Consider the following 13,030-nt stretch of genomic DNA (forward strand, 5'->3'; position numbering starts at 1 on the left):
CCGAAGTTAGAAAATGGCGGAAGGTGAAGTTTCTCGGAAGCTCTAATAAACGAAGTTAAAAAATATCCATGGCTTTATGATATTCGGCGAGTCGATTATAAAGGCGACATTGAAAAAAATAATTGGTTAGAGTAAAGCGAAAGGTATCCAGCTAAAAAAATAGTCTTAAACTTCATATTAACGAATAGACGTAGACATATCTAAATGTAATTTGATACGCTGAATCGATTGGTATTAAAAAAATATTACTTACGATCAACCGTTTAAAAGTTACGAACGATTTTTTATTTCCGTCTATTTGCTTCGTTTAAGAACAACTTTATTAAGAAATACGCAGGCACTCATCGATATTAACAAAACGAATTACTTTAATTCACCATAATACATTTCATTTACAAGAGAAAGCGACATTAAAAATGCTAAAATGGTGTCGTTAGCCCGCGAACACACGACAACCTTATAAAGACGGCCATGTTTTCTGTTTAAATTGAAAAACTTACCACGATTGGCTAGTGTTCTGATCTGTAAGACGCGTTCCGATTGGTCCTTACGAGTCGGCCACCGACATAATCGTACTCAGTGTGAATTCTTTTACTACTAGTCGGCCCGATTATAGGCTCGGGCGAGTCGGACCGGTCGGCCCAGTCGGTCATAGTGTGAAACAACCCTAACTCTCCGGGAGATGACCGTAGTCCGACGTCATGGTTTGCAGACTTTACCGCAAGATAGCAGTACTAGCAACTATGGTGCCGTCTTCATGAGAGCATTAAAAAAGTATGGTAACTTAAAAAGTGTGATAACTTTTTTATTTTTCGTCTCCGGTCCAAAAATAGTGTACCGTTGAACTCGTCTCGGTCCCCTGAGTTCAAATATGTAATCAAAGTCCTGAAATTCCAAAGAGAATAATCTGTAGTACACCCTATTTAGGTATTTTTACAAGATATTATTATTTATTGTGAAATTTTGCCGCCCCTATAAGTGCCGCCCGGGGCGGGCCACCCCTGCCGCCCCCACTACGCTACGCCACTGAGCAGTACAGTTAGACCTCGGATTTCGAACATAATTCGTTTCTGAAAGTTGTTTGAAAACCGAAACAAATTTTTCCATAAGTAACAATGTAAAATGGATTAATCCGTTCGCGATCCCCAAAATAAAGCCTTTTTTTATTGTTGATAATCTAGTTTTTTGTTCCGTTTAAGACGTCAGTGTACTGTACATACCCGACTCTATCAATTTTTGTGGGAAGGTCTACCTCGGATGTGTGGGGCCCCATTCATTCCCACACGGTCGGTCTCATTGTAGGCCCGTCCGAATCGTGACGGACATAACTCTTAGCACCGATAAAGCAAAAAACGCCAGAATAAAAAAGTAACGTCCGGCGTTTTTGCTCCAAATTCCTATAGCAGATTCGGTTTAAATGCATCTTTCTTCCCACCGCAGCCGGGCAAATTCTCGTCTTTCGATTCCGAAGAGAGAGAAACAAAATCGAAAGATAAAGATATTTTCGCGTCGAAAATAAAGACAAAATAGTCGAAGACGGCGCATCTTCGAAAATCAAAATTCCCGACTTTCGACGTCTGTCTTCGTCGTATCCTTCGAGGCAGAGACGAAATCGAACCTCGTCGGTCGGGAAGAATTTTAGGCATTTTTTTTTCTTTTTATATTTCTTTTCCGGAAAAGATTTCACTCGGTGGGAGGCTCCCTTCGGCGCAGGCGCGCTCGGTGTTTTCCCGTCGGCCGGATTGGCACATGGTGGACGCCATCTTGGGATTTATAGCGAATTCGAGGATGGGAAAATGTTGTTATTTTGTTAACGGTAGCGTCCGTTGCTGGTTTTTAAATGTTTAAAACATGGGTATTCAATCGCTACAGCGTTTCATCGAGACAAACTGTCCGGGTGCGTGCGTTCCGGTGGATTTATTAAAGATAGCCAGAAGCGTCGGCGTCAGACGTCGACAACCACCATTTTACCATCAGAATCAACGTTTGTGTTTGGTCGTGGACGGGGAATGTTGTTTAGATCGACTCTATGGAGGATACTTCAGCGACTGGGTGTGCGGAGGACAGTGGAATCGCATGGTTCAATTCCTTTCGGTCTTGATCCAGACTATCCAAAATAATAATATCGAACTGGCGGTGTTCTTCAACGGAGGGCTCGAACCGCAACGAATAAACGAGTGGATAAAAATTCAGCTAGAGGATCGCAAAAAAATTAATCAAGTATTAAAGCACGTAGCCACCAAAGCCACTCCTCCTCCGAAAATATGGTGGATACCGCCCGTTTCGCTTCGCACGTGTCTGAGAATGGCTTTGCGCCATCTCAACGTGACCGTGGTGTGCACCATGGACGACCATCACCAGGAGGTGATCGCCTTCTGTCGCGAGAACAGCTTTCACGGCCTTATGGCCGAAGACGCCGAGTACGCCGTATTCGATCCACCCAGGTACTTTTCGTCCGAACAGCTGAAACTGACGTATAAGGTAAGATAAATTCTCTCTCTCGCCTTGTTTGTTTGTTTGTTTGTCTCTCTCTTTGTAATTTGCCATCTGCCGGTGGACATGCTCTTGGGGAATGGCGGAGGTCTCGTCCGTCTTCCGGAGGGCCAGATGCCTGCCGTTCTCCCTCGCTCGGTCCTTTGGGTGCACCTCTGAGATTCGGAGACGTCGGGCTCTCCAGTTTGCGGCCGTGAGATCCGTGCTTTTATGGTCGGTGGATCTTTGCTTGCTTTGGTCCTCCGTTAAATGGTTTGCGTGGATGGGTTTTCAAAGGTTGTGATGTGCCTTGTGTTGTGTTTGCTGGTGAAACTGGGAATGTGTATTCAGTTTTAATGAATTAATGGTAGTTTTGCTATTAAAGGGTTAATGTTGCCTATAGTGTAAATAACCTAAACAAACAACTTCCAAACTGTCTACTAGAATGAACTTCCAGATTTCCAAAATAACAAACGTTTACATAAACCTGTTTGGAACTATCCAACTCCATTAGTCAAATAAATATTAAGAATGCTAACAGTTAAGAACATTAACCATTTCCTGGTTTCTGGAATCATTTAATCAAGATTAAACACTTCGAAAAACATTTAATCTTGATTAAAAGCTTTAAAGGACTCCTTAATTGTTAGAATTCTTAATATGGTAGAGTATGGTCTGTCACTAGCCGGTCCAACACTCTGTAGGTTGGCAGGTGTGAAATTTTTTCGTTACCATTTGTTGATGTTTTCAACAGAGCGAGAGTGTTGTACTGTTTGTATATACTGTAGGTCACTAGTCATCTGTTACACTTGTGATTAGCACATACAACAAACTAACCTGTGAACCAAATAAATTTTGTTTTTTACTGTATAGTATATATGTACAAAAAAATCCAGTAATCCAACACCCTCTAGTTCAACATATCATAGACTGGTGGATATTGGATTACTAGATTTTTGTATGGACTCTACTGGAGGCCATATTATTGGAGAGACTATTGTATTTATTTACACAAAATAAAATAGATTATGAAAAGTATCACCACTGTAAATCTTGAAAGTTATTTTAACATGCAAATAAATTATATTAAAATAATTCATCTGCATTATTTACAATGCAATAATAATCTTCAGCAATTAATATATTTTTTGCTTATGTAATTGGGGCATAAATGTGAAGCTAAAATTACATGGTTAAATTAGTATAGCCATCATTACAAGATGTAATACCAATTTTTGAATATTGCTACTTTAAAAATTCATTAAATCGTAAAAGTGGAACTATATTTAATTTTAAATAAGGAAAATACTAAAGAAAAAATCAAATTAATTTTACTATAGTGATTTTGGAACTCTGAAAAATATTAATATTCTTTAAATTGAATATCCACTAAATCATAATCAAAACATACAATGGAAACTCAAAATATTAAAATTCACTATACCCATTAAAACAGTTCATTGTAAAGTGTTTTTGTTAAAATGTTTTAATGGAATATTTGTTTTAAAGTTGTAATGCAAAAATTGATTGGGTGGTTCACATGTTGAACTGTATTTAATCATTACTGTAATTTTAAAATATTTGTATGTTTATTAATTAAATAATCAGTTATAAAATATAAAATATGGTGGCATATGAAAAAAATATAAATATGCACATCTATTGGGGTAATAAAGAATGATGCAATTTAAGTTTGTGTTTCTGCAGAGCATCATTTGTCACAGTTGCCTGTATAATATTCAATGAGTCATTTATATCTTTGTAGTCTTCTGTTTAGTAATTAATATCATGTCTTTCTTATGTACTATATGGCCAGTGATAGAATTTCAGATGCATTAATTTTGCTTTCTTCTTCACTATTCATACATTTATATGATGATGGCCTAATTATGTCATTTTCTGAAAAATGTTTACTTTCTTATAAAGTAAACAAATCAATGTTGATACTTCATAAAATCTGATCTGATTACAGTTGCATATTATAAAGTGTTAGAGTCTAAATACTGAATTGGAACTATAGATTAAGGTAATATACTTAACATTGTTTAATTTCTGGCAAAATCATTTTAAAGTATTCACCACAATTCAAATTAGTTGTATAAGCAACAAGTAACAAGAACATTAAGAAACCAGTAAAAAACTAAAATATTTCATGTTACAGATGTTTTCTTTTCTCTACAATGAACATTGTCAGGTATTCTTGAAAATAAATTGACAGAACATGTTTTTTAAATTGAATTGAATATAGTCAAAATTCAAAAATTTAAAAATAAACATGTAAAAAATCATCAAAGTTCTACATCAGTTTAACCAATGCATGCCAACCTGTAGAGAGAGAGTCATTTTCTTTAAAATTAATTTCTTTGCCTTTTTCAATGGCCTGGTAAATCTCAAAGGCCTCAAGACATCTCAATCATGCCTGGTCTGTTCTGTGATGTGATATACTAGAGTCAAGACAGTTTATCTGTACACCTTTGTTTTCCGTATATTACATCACATGGCAGTCTGGGTATGATTGAAACATCTCAAGGCTTTTGAGATTTACAAGGCAATTAAGAAAGGCAAAGCAATTAAATTTAACGAAAATGAACCTACAGCATGCATTGGTTGAATTGAAATAGAATTTTGATGGTTTTGTGCATATATATTTTTAAATTTTTGTATTTTGGGTCTATTCAATTTAAAAAACTAATTCTGTTAATTTATATCCAAAAATATCTGATTGTTGTAGATGAAAGAAAACATTCATAGCATAAAATATTTTTGTTTTTACTGGTTTCTTGGTATTTTTGTTTTATTCGTTAAAAATTGTTTTAATTCAATTAACTTTTTGGTCTAGTTAATATTTGATATTTGATCTTTCCTCTAGCATATTTTTAATATAATGTTATGTAAACTGAAAAAAGTGTTTTGAATAGTACAAGTTCTGTCAATTTTTAAACATGTATTATGATCATCTTTTAATTTAGAATCTTGAAGTTAAATGGTTATCTTTAGGTTACCTAAAGATAACCAGGCCAAAAATGTTAGTTGAATTAAAATAACTTTGTTGGAAATTATCATATTTGCTTGCATATAAGACAAGATTTTTATTCAGTTATCATATCTTCAAATTCCTAGGTCATCCTATATGTGCAAATGAAAGATTCTTTGCATTTTTGCAATAATTTTTGTGAATCGTGTGTTCACATTTTTTACCAGATGCTTACACTCTTGTACTTAAAAACATAAGTATTTTATCTGTGTCGTTCAAATCGTTCTTGTATATTGTCTGGAGTAAAGCTGAATAACAACAGGAAATGCAAAGCTTTTGAATTAAATTCCAGATTGACATTCTAAAATCACATGTGAGCCTGATATAAGTTTTAATCCATTCCCACGTGAAACAGATGATTATTTGGAAATCAGAATTTGGAGAAACTCATAAGTGTAAATGACGGAGAGGGGATTTGACTGTTAACAATTGGCAAAAAAGGTTAATAAATTATGTTGTCGATTTTACAAGATTTTTCCTTGAAGTTTAAAATGCTAGTAATTTTTGCGAGAAAATGTGTGCATTTACGTTCATTTGATATTTTACTTTGATTAAATGAAATAAAATTAGAATTGTATTAATAAATCTAATTTTCTTTATTTTGTTCTTTAAAGTCATATTTCGTCCTATATGCGAGGTCGTCTTATGTGCGAGTAAATATGGTATAAGATATTAAGAATATGATCTTAATGTAAAGTATTATATATACTTCTTTATCTAGAATATGGCTTTATTGTAAAATATTTTTCATTATAAAGTAATTTATTATGCAGTTTTCAAAGCTGTATTAAAATAAATTACATCAACCAAGTCATGTTTATCTTCTCATTGTAAGGTATTTCAATATAGAACTTTGACTGTATAATTCAGTAGGATCTAACAATATAAACTTTAAGAAAATGTAGAAATTAAAACCAGTTGTGTAGAAATTAGATTTATTTACAACTTAAATGTTTTTGGAGATGATGTTTTTCAAAAGCAGTACTTTTCCATAAAAGTTTGGTTATCTGATGAAGATTTTTGACTTAATAAATTAAATTGAACATTTTATTCAGATAACCAAGACTGCCTAGCTTTCTGAAGTTATGCATTTAAATTGGAATAAAGCTAATGCAATAGAGGTATAAGTAATCAGAATGTATGATAAATATTAAGGTACATGAAAATGATAATTTTCATTCTATTTAATAATTTTTCATGTAATATGAGTGAAAATTTTTTAAAAACATTTTTCTAATATAAAATTCTTCTTCAGTTCCATAAATTAAATTCAATTTTTTTCTGCATATTGGAATCTAATATATATATATTAGACAAAAAATATATACTGTATTTTATGGATTATAAGACGCTACAGACTATAAGACGCTACAGACTATAAGACGCACCTGAATTTTGGAGGCAATTTATCAAAGAAAAAAGTGCATCTTATAGTCTGTAAAATACGGTATATATGTGTTATAGTCAAAACCCGTTTTTAGTTAGAACGTGTTTTAACTAGTTGAAACTAGTTTATACTGGATGTCTTTGTTAAAATTAGTTTTAACTCAAATTCATTTTTGACTAGCAGTAAATTAACTAGGGGAAACTTGCTTAATTCGTACTTGCGCCTAATTCGTACTTCGCTTATGTCTCGACTCTGGTAATAGCTATTAGTGCCTTCAGTGACAAAAAAAGTAAATAACAGTCGGCCATATTACCATCTGACAGACAACACGCTGTTACGCTGCTTCCGACAAAAATATTGAAAAGGTAAGTTTTTTCAACTTTTTCTGTAATATTTTTGCACATTTCATAAGAACGTTCTTCAAATTGGATTGTGTATAAGTTTTTTAACTATCTGTGATGTATTAATGCGTATTTTTGTAATTTCACCTGATGTGATGATATATGAGTATTTGTTGTCAAATTTTTTGGAGGCAAATGTAAAACTTGTTCAACTCTTGCGCCTATTTCGTACTCCAGGCAAGTTCTTAAAACGTACTGGTACAATTTAGGAAAACCATTTTAGATGAATGTCACAATAAGCTATTACCGATTCGTAAACTGTTATTTTTTTACTAAGTTACTGATTTCAAAAATAACTGCAAAAGTTCAAAACAAATTAAAACTAAATTGTTTTTAAATTTAGAACAACATGTCAAAAAGAAAATATGGAAGAAGCGATTAAAAAATATAATGACGGTTTATAAGCTTTCTAAAATTTTTTCTCAAAAAGGGAAACACCAGATTTGAGCTGTCACTAGTAGCGAACGTGGTATCAACACCACATGCATCTGCTGTATGAACGCTGCTGGAGAATTCGTGCCACCCATGCTCGTATGTAAACGTAAAAGAATGGCAGATGACTTAAAGCGTGGAGGGCCACCGAATACGTTATACAGTTGTTCAGAAATCGGATGGATTCTGAGTACATCATTTGTCGAATGGCTTAAACATTTTATGAAGTGTTTGAGACTGCAAACATCACAAGATCTTCTCATCTTCAGTCAAGTTCTTCTCATCTTAGATGGTGATTAGACGCATACGAAGAACATTGATGCCATTTATCTTGCAAGGGACTATGGAATAATCATGCTCTCTCTGCCAGTACATACCACACATAAGTTGCGTTCTTGTTCTTATAGAAAGTCCTTATAAAAAAGAGCTCGAGAATAAAATAGAAAAATTCAAGAACAAAAACGTATCAAAGAATCTTGGTGCAAAGAAAAGTAAAACTAATAAAATATCACAAAAGGAGAATAAAAAAAGAAATAAGAAAAAAATGAAAATAACAGTTGGTACTGTAAATTATGCCAAGAAGACGTAAAAGAAAGTATGATCAAATGCACACGATGGGAGATATGGGTATATGAACTTTGTGCAGGAACCAATAAAAAGCAATGGATTACAACTGCGATGACTGCCAAGAATTGGTGAAGACCATCAGCCAAATCTACACACGTATTAATACATTATTGATTAAGATTTTGATTCTTAAGATGCAAACCAATGATAGGATCTCAAAGTACGATTTAAGAATATATCAGTACGATTTAAGATGAATGGTTCTAAATTGTACTTTTTTAGTGTTTTTCTTAAATTGTTTCTTTCTCAGAAGTTTATAAGATTTATGCTAAATTTGATTATGGTAGTAATAAAATAATTCTCAAATAAAAGTTACTTAAAATAAAAAATAATTTTTGTTTATTAATTTCGATAATATGATGGCTTTTCCTTAAGGGGTACGAATTAGGCAAGTTTCCCCTAGACAAAACCCGTTTTGTCTAGTTAATTTACTGCTGTACATGTTTTGATTTTAGATAAAACTAGTTTTAACTTTTAACATTAGTTAAAACTAATTTTAGCTACATAAATATGTTTGGGGGAAATAAAGTTATGTATAGTGATTTGGGGAAAGATGCCTAACATTATGTTTATAAAGGAAATTATAGTGATAATTTGGGTTTTGGAGGCCTCTAACGAAAATATCATATTCTTGAGCATGTTTTTTCAAATAAAACTTTGGAGTATATGAAAAATAATTGTATATTGTGTTTGCAATGACGACTTTTTTACTGTCTGGAATTTTAGGCGTCTCACCCTAAGTATCCAGGTGAAATGCCAAATGCCATAACAAATATAATTGCATAAAATTAATTTTTGAATATCTTAACCAAATTTAATCTATTGCATATGTAGTACAAAGTACTTCATAGTAAGTATAACAGCACAGTATAAGTATTGTTAAGTTTCTGCCTGTTCTAACTTGCTTTATAGCTAGCTGAAAGCTTTTTTCAGTCCAAAAACCTTTTTGAGAAGTCTTATATAATTTCTATGCATATCCTGCAATAAAACGAGAAAACAAAAATTTATTAAAAATAAGCATATTGGAATTTAATTAACAAAAAATAGGCATGTTACCCCATGAAAAATGTGGCATTTTTCCATTTGTCAGGGTAAGATGCCTATGTTGAACGTGTTCTAGCATGTCTGATCAGGATCAGTGGTAGCTCACAATGCATCACACATTACACATCAATTCTGCAATTTTTAATAAATTCTATTTTAACTTTCAGTTTTAACATGATTCTAGAAACATTTCACAACAAAAACTTCGTTCTTATCTTGCTTTTATTCTTCTCAGATGTAGAAAATGAGGTAATGGTAGCCAACTACAGCTTTCTGCACTCAATATTGGCACAACGATTCATCATACAAACAGATGACAATATCTGACGTCACCGTTTGAAAATATCAAAAAGTAGGCATCTTCTTCTGCTTACCATCTTACCCCGAATCACTCTATATGTTGCATTCAAAACCAGTTTTTAGTTAGGATGTGTTTTAACTAGTTGAAACTAGTTTATACTGGGTGTCTTTGTTAAAACCCGTTTTGTCTAGTTAAAACTAGTTTTAACTAGACAAAACGGGTTTTAACAAAGACACCCAGTATAAACTAGTTTCAACTAGTTAAAACGCATTCTAACTAAAAACGAGTTTTGACTGTAACATATATATATATATATATATATAAAACATTTTGACAAAAAATTTTATTTATATATATATATACACAGTAGAGCATCGATTATCGGACCCCCGATTAACCAACTTATCGGTTAACCGACTGCGTTCTAGTCGGCAGATTCAAATGTCTCCTAGTGATGTGGCGCTACAATATTTGGTTATGTCTTGGCTGCTTTAATATTATTTTTGTTAAATTTTTGCATGTTTTAGCTGGCAGCACTGGCTCAATCATGAAAGGAAGACTAGTATTTAAACCAGGCCTAATACACTATACTAATAATGTATTTTATTCATACTTTTCGGTTATCCGACTTTTCAGTTATCCGACCAACCCCAGCCCCCAATTAAGTCGGATAAACGATGCTCTACTGTATATAAAATTTTTTGTCAAAATGCACTCACCCCCTAAATTTTTTGCATTTGTTCAGATATATTCAGGTATGTATGATACCATGAATGTATGTATATTCATGTATGTATATTCAGGTATGCATTTGTTCAGATATATTCATTCAGAACATGGGGTAATTTCATCCTACCAAGATGAAATTACCCCATGTTGACTTGAGTGCAAAACTTGAATACAAGAAGGAATGTGTTAAAAGCAATTTAACATTATTTAAATTTCTCTTAAAATTTTTAATCTTATTTTTTGTTTTTTTATATAAAAAAACAAAAAATAAGATTAAAAATTTTAAGAGAAATTTAAATAATGTTAAATTGCTTTTAACACAAAATAATTTAGAAATACTTCAAGGGGATAAAACCAAACAAAGAATAATTATGGAAAAAGAAAAGAGAAAAACAAGAAGGAATGATCTGCTTTAAGGACATTAAGCAACAGTAAAAATCCAATAACTAAGAAATATAACATTTTATTAAGTTTTTGATATAATAATCTGTAACATTCAATTAGAGGATTAATAACTACTGTGCATACTTTCTCTTCAATGTTTCTTTAGGGCTTAAAGTGACTCTCTTTTTTTAGCTTTTTTTCATAGCTCCTCTCTATTTTAGCTTTTTCTGTGAAAAACTCACTTTTTTTAGCTTTTTTCACTTCCCATGTGAATTTTTTTTTTTTTTGTAAATGCACTCAGGAGAGAAATAGTGACCAGCACGCACTCATACACCTTATGGACCGTGCACGACACGATAAGGCAGTGTCGTATACACATGTAGTGTACATGTATATAGACTAACAAAATGAAGAGCTTCCCAAAGCGTGATACTCTGCACATGCTGTAGGAATTTGCGTGTGGGTTCTCTTTGCTTGTATTCTTCTGAAATACTGATCTCCGTGGCACTTCAATACAATCACATTGCATTAAGACAAGTACACTTCTAGTTCAGCATTAAGAGTCATTTTTATGTGGCATTATTTTTAGCATTTGTATTTATTTAAGCGCAGTGGACTAAAGAAAGAAATAGATTTTATTTAATACTAACAGTAGAAACTAATGTTTTTACTTCTGGAGTTTAGGCTTTTATTTCAACCGCAACCATTTAGTTATGAAAAGTGGGGAGACGGGTGTCAAGTGATCGCGTATCTGACTTTTTACAAGTTTCCTTACCTTGAAAGTTTTATATTTTTTCTCGATTTTAATTATTATTAAACAACTTCTTTTGGCGGATTCTTATATACAGGGTGACAATAATTAACCCGTACAAAGTTTGTAGCAATGCTGCAACTGAATTTTTTTACGTCACTAATTTGTATACTGTTGTGTTTAATTCTCCGTGATTTCCTGCGCATGTAGATGTGCTTTCGTTGTAATAAGAGTTAGTTTTTTACTTATTTAAGGATGGCGAACAAACGTTGTGCAATTTTAGAGCTATTCCGGCAAGGAAAACGACAATGTGAAATTGTTCGTTTGCTCGGTGTTCCCAAAATGACAGTCTCAGATGCAGTTCGGCGATTTAAGGAGCTTGGCCACGATGGTGACCGTCCCGGACGTGGAAGAAAGTGCACCGTCAACACGTCTAGGAACCGCAAGATCATCAAAAAGCGAGTTGACCGAAATGCAAAGGTCTCCATGAGAAAAATTGCTCGCGAGATCGGAATCAATCGCGAATCGGTGCGGTTAATGGCGAAAAAGGAACTCGTACTCAAGCCCTACAAGTTCCAAAAGGTTCAGCTCCTCACCGATGAAAACAAGTGCGTGAGACTCCAAAGATCCCGTTAACTCAAGCGTCGGGCCGCAGGTCGACAATGGGAGTGCATTCTCTTCACAGACAACAAGCTTTTCTCCGTACAACCATCAAAACGACAGGAACTGGTCCGCGGGGGCTCCTGGAAGCTCAGCCGTCATCGAACATCACAAAATCCAATGTCAGTCGTGGTTTGGGGCGGAATTTGTGCGAGCGGCAAGACACCCCTTGTTTTCGTCGATCAAGGGGCCAAAATCAATCAAGATGTGTACCACCATGACATTCTCGAGGCTGTGGTACTTCTGTGGGCTCAGCAGCATTTTGTCAGTGCGAAATGGACGTTTCAGCAGGACTCGGCGCCGACACACAGGGCGAAGAAGACTCAGGAGTGTGCAAGGCTCATTTTCCCGATTTCATCTCGTCTGCGGAATGGCCACCGTACTTGCCGAATCTGAACCCAATGGACTACAGTGTGTGGTCCATTTTGGAGGCCAGGGCCTGTTCTAAGCGCCATGAAAGTTTGGAGTCGCTGAAGCAATCCTTGCGCCGGGAGTGGGACAAATTGTCTCCGAAAGAGCTGCGGCCCATCGCCAAGAATTTCAAAACACGTTTGGGGCTCTGCATCAAGGCAAAAGGAGGCCACTTTGAAACCGGTTGAAAATCTGGTTAATACATAAAGTATTGTCACTGCTATCTACTGTTATTTTCCTAATTTTTATTTTTTTAATAAATTTACGATGCAAAAAACTTGTACGGGTTAATTATTGTCACCCTGTATTTGTATTATCTGAAGTTGCAGATATAAATGTATAAAACTTAATTTTAAAAATTGTGTTTCTTATATTTTAAAATTCAAAAATAAATTAA

The 13,030-nt window shown here is 34.0% G+C and overlaps 1 protein-coding gene across 2 annotated transcripts in view; it reads left to right on the forward strand.

The window, feature by feature from the left end:
* Positions 1 to 1,719: 1,719 nt before the first annotated feature.
* Positions 1,720 to 13,030, forward strand: part of LOC136975643 (constitutive coactivator of PPAR-gamma-like protein 1 homolog) — a 166,405-nt gene continuing 155,094 nt past the window's right edge. For both annotated transcript variants that reach the window (XM_067270729.1, XM_067270730.1), the window contains exon 1: positions 1,720 to 2,481. In XM_067270729.1, coding sequence (XP_067126830.1) covers positions 1,852 to 2,481 — 630 coding nt within the window. In that variant the 5' untranslated portion in view covers positions 1,720 to 1,851. The remainder of the gene's footprint in view (positions 2,482 to 13,030) is intronic.

This window comes from Centruroides vittatus, unplaced genomic scaffold, assembly GCF_030686945.1.
Source record: "Centruroides vittatus isolate TY-2023 unplaced genomic scaffold, ASM3068694v2 contig_377, whole genome shotgun sequence".
In the NCBI taxonomy this organism is placed as follows: Eukaryota; Metazoa; Arthropoda; class Arachnida; order Scorpiones; family Buthidae; genus Centruroides; species Centruroides vittatus.